Source organism: Melospiza melodia, chromosome 4 (genome assembly GCF_035770615.1).
Source record: "Melospiza melodia melodia isolate bMelMel2 chromosome 4, bMelMel2.pri, whole genome shotgun sequence".
Classification (NCBI taxonomy): Eukaryota; Metazoa; Chordata; class Aves; order Passeriformes; family Passerellidae; genus Melospiza; species Melospiza melodia.
The window spans coordinates 81973774-81990573 of record NC_086197.1 but is presented as its reverse complement, the minus strand read 5'-3'; the positions used below and the strand labels follow the sequence as shown (position 1 = coordinate 81990573).

General features: G+C 37.1%; 1 protein-coding gene across 8 annotated transcripts in view; it reads left to right on the top strand.

The window, feature by feature from the left end:
• The window catches only part of CADPS2 (calcium dependent secretion activator 2), a 284524-nt gene that overhangs the window by 85788 nt on the left and 181936 nt on the right, over positions 1-16800 (top strand). For all 8 annotated transcript variants that reach the window (XM_063155367.1, XM_063155366.1, XM_063155362.1 and 5 more), the window contains exon 3: positions 7579-7911. In XM_063155367.1, coding sequence (XP_063011437.1) covers positions 7579-7911 — 333 coding nt within the window. The remainder of the gene's footprint in view (positions 1-7578; positions 7912-16800) is intronic.

Sequence of the window (16800 nt, the reverse complement as noted above, 5' to 3'; positions counted from 1 at the left end):
CAAACAGAAACCCATGACCTCAGTGTAAGCCAAAACTTTTTTTTTTTCAGATTTCTCACCCCCTCAAAATTAAGGAAAACTGTACAATGTATTTCTAAGAGAAGTAACTTTCATTAACAAGATAATAATGAAAATTCTGAAGTAATTAGAGTTTATAGGTGTGATTTCTTAAAATATTTTGCTTTTACCTGAAGGTGAGGACTCTGTTCTGATGACTTACATAGATTTAAAAATAGGATCCATTAACTCTGATCATTTCATTGTAAAAAAATCAAAATAGTGCCTGGAGGATATTTCTAGGGTATGAAAGAGAACAGGGGAGGAATAAGACTTGCAAGCAATGTCTAATTTATTTTTTTTCTAAAAATGTGAAAAGTGCTTCTGATTTCAAAATACTAAGCAAATCTCATTAACTACCTCAATTTCCACTCATGTTCAGCAGCCAAGAGTTATTAGAAGTAGCTATTAACATGCTACATTGATAACTACTAATGTCTTCTTTAATATATAAATGCTATTTCAGTAGCCAGTGCAGAAATTTTATTCAAGGAGCATAAAAATAATTATATTACTCTTGGATGTATGATGCTACTACATTAACTATTTATTTTTGACCCAAAATGATCTTGTTGTTCTAATTTGCTTAGTTGAACTAATCTAAACATCAACTTAATAATTTTTGGTGTGAAGAAAATAATTTTTTCTTTCTTTCAAGACTGTTGTAAGTGCAGTGAAAATATCGTATCTTCTGCAGCTCCAAGCTATAGCAGCAGACAGTGCTGGACATTATGTATGTTAATTGCTACTAGGAATAAACCTTTTTTCTTAAAATATAATAGCTGTGGAAAGCTGTTCTCCAAATTATCAGAAGTTTTTGCGCCTTCATCAAACAAGCCCCAGCCCTTGATGTGTTGCATTGTGTGGTTTCAGTCTAGAGTGGAACTACTGAGCAGTGTGAGAGCTGGTCCCAGAGAGCATTGCTCACATTAACAACGTTAACGTGAAATTGAAATAATTTTTATTCCTGTGGAACAGGAAGGACTTTAGGTTGGTGAGATCTCTCAACAGTGACTCTGAGGAGCTGCTGCAGTAGCTGCATTGGGGCCCTTTAATATTACGCAGTAAATGTCTTATGCTTTGTTTTGCCTCAAGTAATGATTCTAGCACAACAATGATGATGCATGTTACATCCAGTTTTTTATTTAAAAACTTGTTTCAATTCCTTTTACTTTGCAGAACAAGAATTATTGTCTTTTGGAGAAATTTTAGCGCTCAATTTAGCCCTGAAAATTGCTGTCTTTTTCAAAAAAATTATTCTGTAAGTCATAAACTCAAGATGGTAATTGCGCAAAGCACAGCAGGAGCTTGAGTACAAAACACATCAGAAAAGCATATCAGAAATCTAAAAAGCTTTCATAGACTTGAATATTCCTTGGACTTCCATCAAAGTCCTTTTTGCCCTTGTTCAGTCTTTATCAAAGAGGTACTTCTGTTCATTTTTATTTTTTAATTGACAATTTCTGATATGACATAGTTGCCATTAATCTTAATATAGTTCCAGCTTTGCTTCTGGTAAGCTTAAAGGAGAAAATTCCTTTAAAACAAGAACACATCCGTAAGAACAAAATGTTTCTCTCCGTAGCTGTGTATCTGTGTCTGGGTGATAGCGTACTTCTGAAAAAAATCTCCAAAGAGAAATAACTTTAGGCCTTACATGACAGTCCTTTTTCTAAGTTATATGGAAAGATTCTGTTTTAACAGTAGCATGTTTTAAGGATGCCCCAAGTATCAGTTTCATTGTATTGTTCTGATAAACACACTGGAGATTGAGGTAGTTACTCTCTGGTTCATCAGTCATTGTGCTGCTGTAGGAGGGCAGTGCTTGGCCCTTGTGCAGCAGGACCCTTACAGTTGTGCCAGCCTCTGGTGGAGTCTTTGGAAGAAGGAGACCATTAAAGAATGTGTTTGGATTGCTGGTGCTGGCCCAATGGCCACGCTGTAGTTCTTGCAGCTCCTTAGCAAGCTTCTGGAGGCCAACAGCAATCTGCATAGTCCTAGTTAGAAGGACATAATGTACTTTCACAGGTAAAATAATGTGCAGCATCAGTTGGAACAGTTGATGCAACCACTTTTGAATGCTCAAATGTAGGTAATGAAGCATTTCCTATGGTCTGCATCAGTGCAGAGATTCCTGTTACAATTGTTTTATGCCTAATTCAGAATGGCATATAAGTAATAGAAGTAGGAAGGTATCAGAACTCCTGGGTAACCTATTATTTAGAGACCCTGGGTGCAGTGGCTGTGTTTTTTATTCCACCTTGTCATGAATGTGTGATTTAGATTTCTTAAAGAAGCCTTGTGAAAGGTATTAGCAAAAGCATTTTGAATATGGTGTTGTGAAAGTGTGATTTAACAAGGTTCAATGTCAACGTTCACGTTACTCTGCAGCAGAGTTGTTTGAACAGTGATTCAAAACTACAAAGGCATAAGTAAAGCTACCAGGGCACAAGTCAAAGTTACCATACTAAAAGGTTACACATAATATCACTTGCTTACCAAAGATCTGCCATTGTAAAAGGTCTCAGCCTTGAGAGGCTCAAGGGAAGATCACAGCCAGGCTGAATAGCTGGGAGAGCTCAAAGAAAACTCACTTCATCTGTCATAGACAGGGAACACAGTTCCATGTATAGGATATACATGTTGACTTTTAGTGAAATTACATGCAGTGGGAGAGGTATTTGTGAGATTTCTTGTACCCACAGCCTTCTTTGTTCCTCGATAAATGGGTCTTGGAAAAGCCACCTGCTGTTCATGCGTGAGTCCCCTGATCAGTGTTCCAAGGTCACCAGTGCTCACTTGGGTCCCTCTGCTCCTTTGTGGGTTTTCAGAGAACACACAGGAGCTAGCAGAGTTCTTGGCCAAGCTATGGCCCAGGCCGTGACCTCCACTGGAGCCTGTACCAAGCACCCATCACACACCCCTAACTGTGCTGGAGTCTGCATGGAGCCCAAGGGTTTGCATCCAGAATTTAGCAAAAGTGCAAAAAGCTGTTATGCAGCTTGAAAGAGGTATTGGAAGAAAGGTAATAAGCTGATTCAGGTGGTGTTTAGTGTGTCTTGCAGTTTGCTGTCCCAGAGATGTAGTGTGCAATTTGAGCTGTCACAGTATCTTCCATGAATGATGATGCGTTGAGCCCCGACTGCTAAGACATAGGACATGTCTAAAGGGTAAATGTGATCTCCTCAAAGCTACAGGAACAGAAGTGACCATCAAAAATGAAGAGAAATCTCTAATGGCTCTTGTGGAGGATGGCAAATGAAGCTCCAAGTGCTGCATTGCTTGAAGAGGAGGAGGATGTTGGTGCTTTTGCACTACTAGAAGGTGTACAGAGGCCAGATGAGCAAGAAGTTTTCAGAGGTTGAGAAATCATTCCTGTGGCCCACCTATCCTACTACATTTGCTTGAATTTTCTTTTTTCTTTAGCTTAAAAGTAGAGAATAAGATAATCATGTTTGTGTTGCCTAATTGTATAATTAGTCAAATTTGGTATGATGTCTAGTAAATAGAAAAGTTATTTAAGGAGTATGTTCTAGAAGTGAAAATCAGTTATTTTGATAATATTTCTAACATTTTCTTAAGTTGTAGACACTGCTAAATAATGATTTTTCATCTTTAAACAAAAATATACTTTTAAGGTAATTATCTAGTGCTAAAGACTGCTTTGAATTAAGGTTTTTTTATGCATTTGCATTAGATGAAATTGCATATGTGTAATGATTGGAAAAAAGTGGATTTAAACAGTGCTTTGGTAGATTACAATTGTTATTGGGGTTTTTTGAATGCATGTTATCTCACCTTTGAATGAGTTGAACTTTATCCATCAGAAACTGAAGATGTGGTTCAGTCCAGAAGTATTTAGGAGGACACTAAATAACACGAATTGAAAAAGTTCCTCAAACTGGATATATATGGCCCATTGGAACCTGTATTTGAATGATCTGTTTTCTCCAGAATGCATTTTAATTGTTAATAGAGCATTCCTTTTTTGTGTTTGATACTTTGTTAGCAGTGGGTAACATGGACAGTTGATGCTGATTTGTGGATTCAATAAACTAGTAATGATACTTGACATTCAGATGTTGACTGTCAACAGTATCAATCCAGGATGTCTTTGAGAAAGTCTGAAAAATGTTTCTAGTAACAAGAAATGCTTCATTAAAAAGTTTGACTCTTTCAAATTATTTCTGAATAATGTCTGGATTTCCAAAAGATTATGCCTGATCTGTCAAATCTAGTTCCATGCAGAATTAAATTTTTGTGCCCACAATAACTTTTTCTGATGTTTTATATTTCACACTTAAACCTCTTAATGTTTTCATCTCCAGTTCCCCCCTAGTGTTGACAGACTTGAGATAACATTTTACATTGTAAGTTTTTGAATAATCATTTAATTAGAACTAAGTCTAATGATCAGTTGAAATACAGGAATGAAGGCAGTACGAACGAGAGATTTAGTGAATGTACTTAATTAGCATTTTGCTTTAAAGATAAATATCAATAAAAATATTTTCCCTCATGGGGATGACTGTGCTGCTCGTATAATCTTTGAAAGCTCTGAAACCAAGCAGATGAATCTCAGAAGTCTAACTGAAGCAAATGATTTTACATTCAGCATCAATGTACCATATGTCTTTCAGGAACAGGATTAATGAGACACTTAATAGCTTTTTAATGCTATCTCAGTGTTTTAAATTTGTGACAGATTTGATACAATCCTAACAGAATTTCTATTCTCTTATGGTTTTCTGTTGCAAATAAATCCTTGACTATGAAATAGTTTTACTAAAATGTTATTATTGCTTTTTAATTACCTTAATTGCAAGTACTTCATTTTAGAGATGATGTTACTTTTTTTTCCCCCTCAGGAAAAAAAATGGTAAATTTCCACTCAAATAAGAGTAATACTGCAAGAGCTTTAGGTCCAGTGGATTCCTTTGCAGAGCAAACCATGATTTTCATACCCTGTCACTCACACCTTGAGTTTATATCTTGAGTAATTTCCTTCTGTATCCATTGTATCTTGAGAAATAATTACCTTAGAATAATTTTTGAAAATTAAATAAGAATACAGTTTGTGACCCAAAACACATCAAAAGGGAATATTTTAGAGTCAAGGGCACATGCATATTTTACTTTCTTTTTGCACATACCTGTTGCTTTGTCCAACGTGAGCATGCCATTATTTTGTGATTATTATGTGCACCAAGTGTTGCAATAGTGCTTCCTTTCCATGGTTAAATGGCCAAAAAATGGAATGGGTCTTTCAATAAAAAAAATTCTCTTGGAAAATCAACTTAAGAATCACTAATAAGTTTTGAATTAGTATGGCTTATAAATCAAGGAAAGTGCTTGCAGCTTTACAGCCCTTCCATTCAGGATTAATCATTTTGAATAACAACACAGACAGAAGGTAATGCAAGGTGAATGATATGCTGATGTTCTCACAGTGTGTATTTTGCAGGTTTGGAGTTGGGTTTTTTTGGTTTTGGAAGTATTTTTTGGTTTTTGGGGGGATTTGGGGTTTTTTTCTGGTGGTTTTTGGTGGGGTGGATTTTTTGTGGGTTTTTTTGTTTGGTTTCATTTGGGTTTTTGTTTTGTTTTCACAAGACTGGTCCAGTTATAATAGCAATACATCAGTTTGTGTAATCTTGCATGAATATGAGGTTTTGGGTGGGAAGTGTCTATAAATATTCTTAATTTCTCACTGTCTTCTGCATCTGCTTTCTCTTGTTGGTAGGCAGGCTAATGTGATGGGAGATTAAATATTTTGATGAGCAGTACAAAGTAGCTGAAATAAGTTTGAAGTAATTTTTTTTTAAATTACTTCAAAGCTGTTAGAGGAAAGAATAATTTGTAATTACAGACTGTTAAAACAAGGCAAGACTTAATATCCTTGTACCTGTTTGTGTGAATAAGTTTTATTGCTGAATGGAATTTCTGACTATTAGTTGTTTGAAATGAGATTCAATATTTGTGTAGCCTTTTGAGGAAATTAATGTAAGCAGTAATTGACAGTTACTAGGTCAGGTCCCATTATGGGTAAGAATTTAACCTTAGATGCTTATGTTTACATAAAAGAAAATGTATTGTAGTACAGATGGAGCATAACATGTGATTAGCATATATTGGCGATGGGGTTTGTTAAAATAATCTCTTTGGGCAAATACTTTTGGGTTTAATCTGCAGCATTCCTGTGCAATATTGATTAGGATATCTGTTGAAAAATACATTTTATAAGTAACCACATTTTAAAATATGCTGCAAGAGAATGTGCTTTGACACATTTTAAATTTTTTTTTTATCTGTTTACATCTGTGTACTGCTCTGCTCAGCTTTTCAGCTCCTCTCTTACTCCCCTTTTCTGTATTTCGAAAGTGAAGCTCAGTAGGTTGGTTTAGGTTGGTTGTGAGGTATGCCATCTTCTAACAGGAGATAGCACAGTAGAGCTCTGACTCCAGGTACTATCATTTCCATTCACAAAATCATTCATGATTTCATAGCCTTTGGTGACTGTAATGACTGTCTGAAAGTGCATGCTTAATTCCCAGTTCATACATCTGACTGGAGAGAGCAGACAGGCAGAAAGGTGATGGTTCTGTTTCAACTTTGTGGTTTCTCACGTGTTCCTTGCATTTCAGCTGTGCTTGGGATGTTGGTGTGGCACCCAAGCAGCTGAACCATGCAGAGTGGAGGGCCTTGATTCATCTCCCTCTCCTGCAGAATCCAGGTGGTTCTCCCTGAGTCATCCTTCCAATGGCATGATGTAGTTTAATCCCTGCCCAAGGCACACATCCATTGTTTACACAGGTGATTGTGCTGCATTGTCGGCTTTTGTTGGTTGCATCTTGTACAGAAACAGTTTTGTGAGACTTGGTGCTATAAATGAGCTATGTTCAGGCCACATACAGTGTCTGGAAAGGTTGACCTTGCCAGAGCCCTTCTAAAAGAGATGAAAACAACTGTTCTTGAGCACTGAAAGTTTTTACAGAATGTGGAGCTGATTTAATTGGTTTGTTGTTTTAATTTGACTTGTCCTATCTTGGAGTATGAATAGTTGGGAGGGGCATTTTTATGTTGATCATTGCTGATTTTACATGGAGAATCCCATACTGTATCTCCAGTATTGTATCTACACAGTAGAAAGAGCTCTGTGTCTGAGTCTATCTTCTCAATTGTTAATATTGATTGTGGTGTTTCTTTAATTTTTGGGGGTTTTTTGGTTGGTGGTGGTTTTTTTTTCCTTTTTTCTTCCTGGATTTTGGTCTCATTGTGGGTAAATTTTAAATTAGCTGCTGTTAATCCAAAGTTCATCTAGTCTAGCTATTCTAAATTTATGCATAAATACTTGTAAAAAAAACCACAACAAACATAACAAACTGTATAACTCTCATATAAAGCCATCTTGTGTAGGAGCAAAATACTGTCTTGTATTCCCTTACACAGGGATTGTTTTGTATTTGGATCCATGCCTAACTGATTTTGTTTCTTTTTTTTTCCTCTCTTCTTTTACTTTAAAAGGTATTTCTCAAGAGTGACCGAGTTGCAAGAATGGTCCACAGTGGAGGATGTTCTGCAAGTGACTTTAGAGATGTTTTTAAGAAAAACATAGAGAAGAGAGTCCGAAGTTTGCCGGAAATCGATGGATTAAGCAAAGAGACAGTGTTGAGCTCTTGGCTGGCCAAATACGATGCCATATACAGGGGAGAAGAGGACTTGTGCAAACAGCCGAATAGAATGGCCTTAAGTGCTGTATCAGAGCTGATTCTGAGCAAGGAACAGCTTTATGAAATGTTTCAACAGATTCTAGGGATCAAAAAATTGGAACACCAGTTGATTTATAATGCCTGCCAAGTAAGTATTGATGTCATTTGCTTTTGTTGTGTCCAGAATATCTCCCCTCTGCCAGCTGGTCCAGTGCTTCCTCTCTGTGTGTAGAATCATTCAATTATAGGTACATTTCTGCAGTCCACGGAGATGAGACTGCTCAGCAAGGAATCTTTGCATGATCTGATTGCTGCTGAGGACTGGGATAAAGGGTGTGCAGAGAATGTGGTGCTTATGCTACAGGGGTCTCCTTTTAGAGTGTCACAGCTCACATGATTTCAGTGATTCTGAGGAATGTGCCATGGTCTGTCCATCTGCATACCCTCTGATAAATTGGATATGCATGCACATACATTTCTAAGCCTGTGTGTGTTAATCTTTAAAAGAAATTTGCTGCCATAAATAGATGACAGGTGATTCAGGCTCCTGTTGGACATCCAGTGTCTAGAAGGTTTGTGTGTTAGAACTAAATGTGCTTCTATTCAAGCATCCTCTACAAAACTAATTTTCACATTTCTGCATTGTTGTTTTGTTGGATAATGATTTTTCTTGTAAATTACTGAGGCCAAGACAGTCCATTCAACAGTCATATTTAGATTTATGTGTATAATCTCTTGCTAATCAGTAATATATTTGGTATGTAAAAGTATTTTATTAACCAGTGATCATAATGATGGAAGTGTAAATTAACATTTACTTAAGGAGGAAAAACCTGAAGAAAAAGAAGGTATTTTTGCTAGTCTCACAACCAAACAGCATAGATGAAGCATTTAAACTGAGATCAGACAGCTTCTTACACTGTCTATGAAATATTCAACCAGATTACAGCTAAAATGTTTTTCATATATTATGCTGAAGGCTGGTTTGTAGTTATAGACCATCTTAATATAGGAACAAATTATATGTGTTAGTGTAGCATAAAATCATGTATCTGTTCTATGATCGAAACATCTGCAGTATGTAACACTTCTGCTGCCTCAAATTATGAGCAGTGTTTTGAATTAAAAGAAATAGAAAGTATTCCTTCTTTTTTTTTCCTACTGGTCCCTTTTTTGCTTTTGCCTCTAAATTTTCAGGTAAATCACTAAACCTCTGGGATATGTGGGTTGGTAATAAGATGAAGAAGCATTGAAATCTAGGGGAATAATTCTGCTTAATTTTGGGAGGGTTTTATATACGATAGAACGTAGAGGCATGGGAGGCAGTTTGGATAAGTCCTCCAGAGGTCATTCAGTCCAGCTTCCTGCTCAGAGCAGGGAGAGCCATGAGGACAGACCGGGTTACTGGGGGCTTTACCAGGCAGGTCTTGGAGCTTCTAAGAATGGAGATGGATTGTGCAAACCTTATGGGCAACCTTTTCCATCATCTGAAAACGTGAAAAAACCACTATTTTTTGCCAAGTAGATAACTTGTGACTTATCATAGAAACTCAATATGGATTCCTCTCTCCTCTAAAGTCTGGGGATTGCTGAGTCTTGCTTTTTACATTACTGTGGGTGGTCAAAATCTGCTGTTAGTCTGCGTTGGACTAGAGGAACACAAAAAAGTGTGACCTGCCAAACTTTGAACAATTAAACGAGAAAATTGTTCCCTTAGTCCGGTAGTGGTTTTGATGATACATCCACTAGGTTATTGTATCTGTATACTTGAAGGCCTCTTTCGTTCATATCTGTATAAAATGTGATGGACCAAAACTGTTTGGCAAATATCAATAATTTTCTGTATAATCCTTGGTGCAATACCCATAGAGAGACTGAAACATCCCAGTGGCTAATTTCTGTCTTCTAACATGGTAAAATTGTGAGTATGGAATGGTTGTCTTTTCTGATTTTTTTACTTGCAAATTAAAGAAAATAACCTTGTTGTGGGTAAGAAGGGAGAAAGATTGACCATTCTGACATGTGCAAAGATGACTCAATGGGATTAAGAGAAGGCATTTCTCTTGCTCTTCCTGCTTTTAAGGTCTGAAATCTGTAAAATCTCCCACTCAGGTCTCTGAAGTACACAGTGTTTACCCTGGATTCATGTAAGTATTGGAGGATGGGAAGTAGTGAAAATCTACTTCTTTGGGAGCAGATATATGAGCACCTATGTAGCTAAGGTGGAAAGAATGGAGAGGGAAAAGCTTCAGGACTATACCCTTGTTTGGGGTTCTAGCTTTCTGCAGATTTTAGTTTTCTGAGGCAAGGATGAGGTTACTTTGCTAAAGCAAAAACTTCCATTATGTACTCCAACAGAGTTGCTACCAACAACATTTTTCATATCCTGTTCCTGTGGTCCAGTCAAGCACATAATAGACCAAAGTTATGAGGAGAAGTCTGTTGCAAAGAAAAAGACAACAATCATACCTAACCTTGCCAAGCAGTGCAGCGTAGACAGCAACCAGTCTCTGATAATGTAATACCTTTTCTCCTTTAAGGGTGAAATCCCTTATTTCTCTTTATAGTTTTAATAATATTTTAGTTTAGGCTGTATCTTACTCCTTTCTATTGACAGTGAATTTATAGAAGTTGAGATGAAGTTAGGCTCTCTTTTCAGTCAGACCAGCAGTTTTCATTCTGCCCTAGAAGCCTCTATCTGTCTTTGTATGGAAATGCTCACTTTCATTTCCCTTTGCTGCTGCTGTTTAGAATAGTAGAGACATGCAGATAATGATAATCAATAGTGTCTGGGAGCAGTGAGATAAGTCCAAGCCCAAATAGATGTTAAAATTGTATTTTTGATAGAGGTTTGATTAGTTTGGCTTCTAGCCTGTGCTTCTAGCAGAGAATCAGATATATGAAATTCTCTATATTTTCCAGCTCTGAGAAACAGCTGCCCTTTAAAGCAAATCTGTACAGTTATAATTTGTGCAGAAAACTCTTTCTTCTTTACCCCATTTTTTTTATGCCTTCCAGCCATTTGGAAATAGGAAACAGAAAAATGTCTTACAATGTTGATGATAAGAGTAAATTATCCTGCTCCTACAGGGTTGCTAAGCAGACAAGGGTGCTCTGTATAACCGTAGGAGGTATTGTCTGCCAGCCTCCTCCTTGTGACTTCCTCAGCATTTAGAACTTTTTATTGGATTTCTGTGGCTTCTGCTCCCCAGCCTGTTCTAAATGGAGCATTCCCTTCAACTCCTGGACCATTGGTATCTTGGTATCTCAGCCCAGCAGGCTGTTGTCGCAGACATCTTTAATGAAAAATCCTTTTCTTAGGATTTTTCTTCCTGAGAAGCTGAGAGGCTTCAGAAACAAAATGTAAACATTGATTAACTGCTGCTGTGGAATGCAAGAGGTGGATCTGTGATTGGCCCAGGCTGGATGTTTGTAATTAATGGCCAATCACAGCCCAGCTGGCTCGGACAGAGAGCTGAGCCACAAACCTTTGTTATCATTCTTTGCTATTCTATTCTTAGCCGGCCTTCTGATGAAACCCTTTCTTCTATCCTTTCATTATAGTTTTAATGTAGTGTATATCATAAAATAATAAATCAAACCTTCTGAAACATGGAGTCAGATCCTGGTCTCCTCCCTCATCCTGGGACCCCTGTGAACATGATCACAGACTGTTCTGCTGGGTGTGGGTTCCTGCCCACCCACACTGGCTGTGGTTCTCCATCCCTCGTGTGATAGCAGTGAGCACCAATGTTCATTCAACCAGCAGAAAAACCTAATCAGAAATAAAGTGAATAGTGATAGATCAACTCTCTGACACTGTCAAAGAGTTCACATTGCTATGAGAATTTTATGCATTCTCTTCGAAGAAGAACTCTTTTTTTCACAATTTTCTAGCATACACTAATGCCTGAGCTTGTACTTAGGGAGAGAACATTAACAATATGTTCACATGAGGATATTGAAGATGTCCATGATCTTGTTTTTGACTTGACAATTTAGTGAATGACCAGCAATTGCTGTTAACCACCCACATCTCTTTGTGATTAAAAGGTTCAGTTTTGCAAGTGTTAAGACTTTCACCTGATTTTTATTTACATTGTGTTGCCTCAAGCTGTGTTACATGATAAAGAAATGATTTCGAATTAGCTGGGACTTAATGAGCTCCTGGACTTGTGTTTGAGATGCTTGGCCAAACTGTTTCAATGTCTTTGATTTACAGAGATCAGGCATGATACTTTTTCCTTTTTTTTTTTTAATTTTATTTATTCACTGATGCAGAAGATAATTTTGCAGTAAGTCAAACCGAAAGAAACTCAAACTGATTTGTGGTCATAGATTACTATTATTACACCACTTTATCAGAACCAGAATTTCTTTGTCAGGTAAATTGTAATTCCACGCAGGAGTTTATTTTATTTTGTAAATGCCTTTATATAGGGTTGCCTTTTTTGGGTGATCTAAATTCTCTTCTTGGGTGACCAGAGGAGAGAACAATACTTTTCATGATAAAAAATGCAAATCACATTCTATTTTCTAACAAGCAATAAATAACTTTCAGTATAATGTAACACCTTTAAGAATTATTTACTAAGTGTTTTAGTCTTGACAATCAACCACAAACTAGTGGTAATCTTTGGTAATCAACCACAAACTAGGTCTTTTGGAAATAGCTTTAGATGGTGCTTTGCTACAAGATCCAATTATCTGCTTAAAATCCTTGTATTGTGTCTGATTCTTGATTATCTTTAGCTTTTGCAAGATGCTACTTTTTGTATGTGTGTAATATTGAGAACGATGGATTATATTGTCCCTTCTATAGTAAATATTTTTAATTCTAAGAGTAGTTTCCGTCAAGAATTTCTTCTGACTGAAGTCTGCTTATGGTGCTACAATTGCAGTCTTTCACCCAGCACTTTTCTGAAGTCCAGTTAATTATGCAGTTTTGGAAATAAGTCAGATTAAGGGCAATTTAATTTGCAACAAGGCCTTTGTGACTTTTGCATGTGTTTAGTTCTGATCCTTTCCTGGGTAAAATGATGGGAAATAGTAGAGTTATTTCAAAGATCATAGAATTTCTCATGCTTCTGGATATTTTCTGTAGAAACTTTCGTACCCTTTATAAGTTATGAGGACAAGTGTGAGTTTATGAAGCACAAAGAAGAATGATGTCTTTTACAGAAATTTTCAGTGTAGTGTTGGTTTTCTTCTTCTTGGAGTAAGTAAACAAGTACTAAGATTCAGTTTAGATTTTAGACCAAAATTTAAACAGATTCGTTAATTCTTTAAGTTGAGACCTGGCACAGGAAAAACAAATTGCTTTGGGCTATATATTCTAGAACACATAAACATATATATCTGCAGGTTTTTTAGTCACAAGAAAAGACACATCTGTGAGATCATATAACAGACCAGGGCTTCTTTTAAGCCACGGTATTTTTGATGGTCACCAATGACTGTCATTCCTTACTTCGTGCACAATTTTACCTTGCACAACAAAGCAGCCTGTGAAGAATATTAGCAAGGTTCATTGCTATATTTTCAAGGTACCATCAGGTGTTAGCTAAGACATCCACTGATGTCTTAAACATCCCATAGAGCTGAAAACATCCTTTTACCTTGCCCAAGATATTCCTATTTTCCTTTAATAAAAAAAATCCCACACCACAGTCTTGTTCTCATCATGTGCTTTATACAGGAGATCTGCTGCTTTCAGGCCTTACCTGCTAAGAGTTTACTGCTGGGTAGCTGATGCACAGCCCCAGCATGGGGCAGGGTTTTTTGCTCTCTAGATAAAAGACATTTTTGCAGGCACTGCAGAGTGGATGCAGACAGGGCAGGAGTGAGGGTAGAAGCTGTCAGGCCTCTCAGGGGGCAGAAGGGACTTCAGTGGAATGAGAGATGTCTGGGGAGAAGAAAAGCAGTGATTTTGCGGGACTGTGGGAGGCTGGTGTAGAGTTGTAGTTAGTATTCAATTGTTGACTGGATTTTTGTACGCGAAATGTGAGTCTAGAAAAGTTTCTTCACATTGTCATGGCATCATAGTGATGTCCTTCCTTACAGAACAGGTCAGTCCTTTTAAATTGTCCTATGTGTCTGTCAACCTGAAAAGGGTTTCATGACTTTTATAGCAGAAAAATTCAAATAACCACACTTCAGGTTTATTGACACATGCTTTTAGTTTCTAGTACCTGTAAATATATCTTAGAATATATCCAGAATATATCTTCCTTCATGGTGTCTTCCCAAAAAATAAAAGTTTGCTTTCTGATTGATTTTACCCTCTTCGTGGGGAAGAAAGATGAGCCACTGTCTGTTCTTGAGCAGAATAATTCAAACCAAGTATTTAAATGAAGAAATAAATTGTAATTTCCTACAGGTTTTGGATGAGATGTAATTATTGATTATATGCATATAGGATTTTAATATGAAATTATTTAATATGAAATTATTGCAGTAATTAAATTTTCTTAATGATGGTTTTCATTGGTGTTTTACCTCCATTCAAAAGGTTTTGAAAGGTCTCACACGAGACAAAAAATTTCAGTGCTTCAGGAAATAGTGTTGCAACCTCAACTCTTCCTCCCAAGATTACTTCTGTAATCCTCTTGTGAGAAATTCAGAGCTAAAATGAATAGTGTTTGTGAGGCCAGTTTGGATTTTCAACTTAATAGCATGAGTTCTGAAGAAAAAGGAAGTCTTGTGACCCCAGGTGCTTCAGTTCTGTTAGCATGCAGTGATGGTATTTAAATAGACTGGAGAGAGAGAGTTTCAGCTCCTGTAAACAAATGGTTTTTTCTATAATGGCAGAGTTTACTTTGGGAAAAAAGTCTCTGATTGGCCCAAAGGTTGTTGATTTGTTCTCATTTACTCTAATGATAGAAGAGTGATGGAAAGAATATTAAAACATCCTCAGAAAAGCAAGTTACCTTTTTACCATGCTTAAGTATCTGACTCTGAACAATGTTTAGAAGCCATGCAAGCTACATCATTAAATACTTTGAATTATTTTTGTTTGTAGCTAAAGCAATACTGAGAAAACACCAGGGAGAAATGGTATATTGGCAGCATTAATACGTTTTTCAGTACTTGAGGTATTGCAGTATCCTTATGCAGCTATTGCTCAAGGAAAATTGGCTTTGACATACACATTTAAAAGAAAAACAAGTGGGTTTAAGAAAAAACTCTGAAGGATAATTTTGCACTTTTAATTTTAAGATGAAATTTACATGTGGATTTTTCCATCATAGAGCTCTTTATGCATATGTGGCTTCTGTTTTGCATCTGTGTGAGGGGTTTGGACATTTAGGGTCTCTAGTAGACCTAGAGAGTATCAACACTCATAGACTGGTGGATTTACTAGTTGGCATCCTGGTAGGCCTGTTCTGTGCATCACCTCTGTGGCCGTGAGAGGCCTGACTGGGATCAGCAGAGAGAAGCTGAGAATCCATCACCCATGTACCCTGCTCAGTCTCATGCCTCCTCTGAGGATGGAAATCCTGGACACTGGGACTTTGGCTGCAGATCTTTCTTTCAAGCTGCTTTGTTTTCTGAGACTGTCTTTGGCTTTCAGTGAGTGAAGGAACAGCAGTGGAATGGCTGTGTTAGCACAATGAAATAAGGAAGTTGTTCTGGGCTTTGTAAAAGGAGATCCTCTAAGCTTTTAATTTTACCTTGCCTGTGTTTCTTCCCCTAAATACTCTTTTGGAGCTTTAATGAACTAATTAATGGTGTTTTGACAGTTGCTTGAGTTCTAGATCCAAGGGAGTTAAGCTTGCCTGAACACTCAAAGCCAAATATATCCAGCATTTAACTTGCACTTACATTAAAATCACCCATGCATTTGACTCATCATGTTTTATATTACCAGATAAGTATTAGTATTAAGGAATTTAGTATTAAGGAATTTAGTATTAAGGAATAAAAATAAATCTTTTCTACCACAGGTTGTTGTATTATTATTTTAAAATCTTTTTTAAAGAGAGATTCTGTGTCTTCAGGTAGGTGAATACAAAACAAATCATTTTTACAGCCACATTTCCAGACTGATGATTAAGTTTATTAATGTGTCTGACTGCTAGCTTATATGTGCATTTGAATGAATCCCTGTGAGCAAGCTGAGTAAGTTAATGACCCTTAGCATGAGTTAGTTACCTGTTCTTCTTATGGCAAATCAGTATTTTATATTTTGTCTTTATCAATTTGAAGTAAAGAAATTTTGCTTAGACAATCACTTTCTCTGCAGCATTTTTCATCCTGAGGTGTCTTCAGCAGCCACTGTGAGGCTGCTCCTGTGGAAAAGCCACAGGAGAAGAATGACCCTGTTTCTGTATCTCTCTGGCTCACTGGTATGGAATTTTTTGTTCTGAAGCTCAGCTGCTTTTTTCCTCCATTTTTTGAGATTTTGAGGGAGAACCTTCTTAGCTCTTCCTTCTTCAGAGGAAGTTTCTTTACAAATAGATTCCAGGACAAGATCCTTAGGGGTTCCTGCACCCCAGTCACTCCAGAGGCAAAGATGCAGGTCGATGTGGAAACGAGCTGGCTCTTTCTCTCTCTATATATATGTGTGTGTATATATATATCTATGACAGATACATATTTTTCGGCTGTAAACTCATTATCAGGAAGAACTAGAAAAGGCTGCTCAGGGAGGTCCCATCTGGACACATTAGGTTTGACCTTGCCTTGGCAGGGAGGCTGGACTAGATGTTTTCCAGAGGTCCCATCCCAACCCCTCCTGTTCTGTGATTCTGTGATATTTTAAATATAAATGTAGTAGCACCTCCATAATACAGGATGGACTGCCCTATGCAAGAGTAATTGTTTATATAAAATGGCTGAGAAATCTACAGCTCTCTTCGAATGAGCAACAATTCATGTGTTTATTTTTTGTCCTCTAGGAGGGTATTGCTGTGCCTGTCCTAAAAATGAGCAAGCTCTCAGGACACCTTTTCAGCTGTCTCCTCTGCTGAGGCTGTCCTGATCTCTAGAATCTAATCTCTCAATCTCTAAGCTTTCAGGCTGTCGATCCCAGATA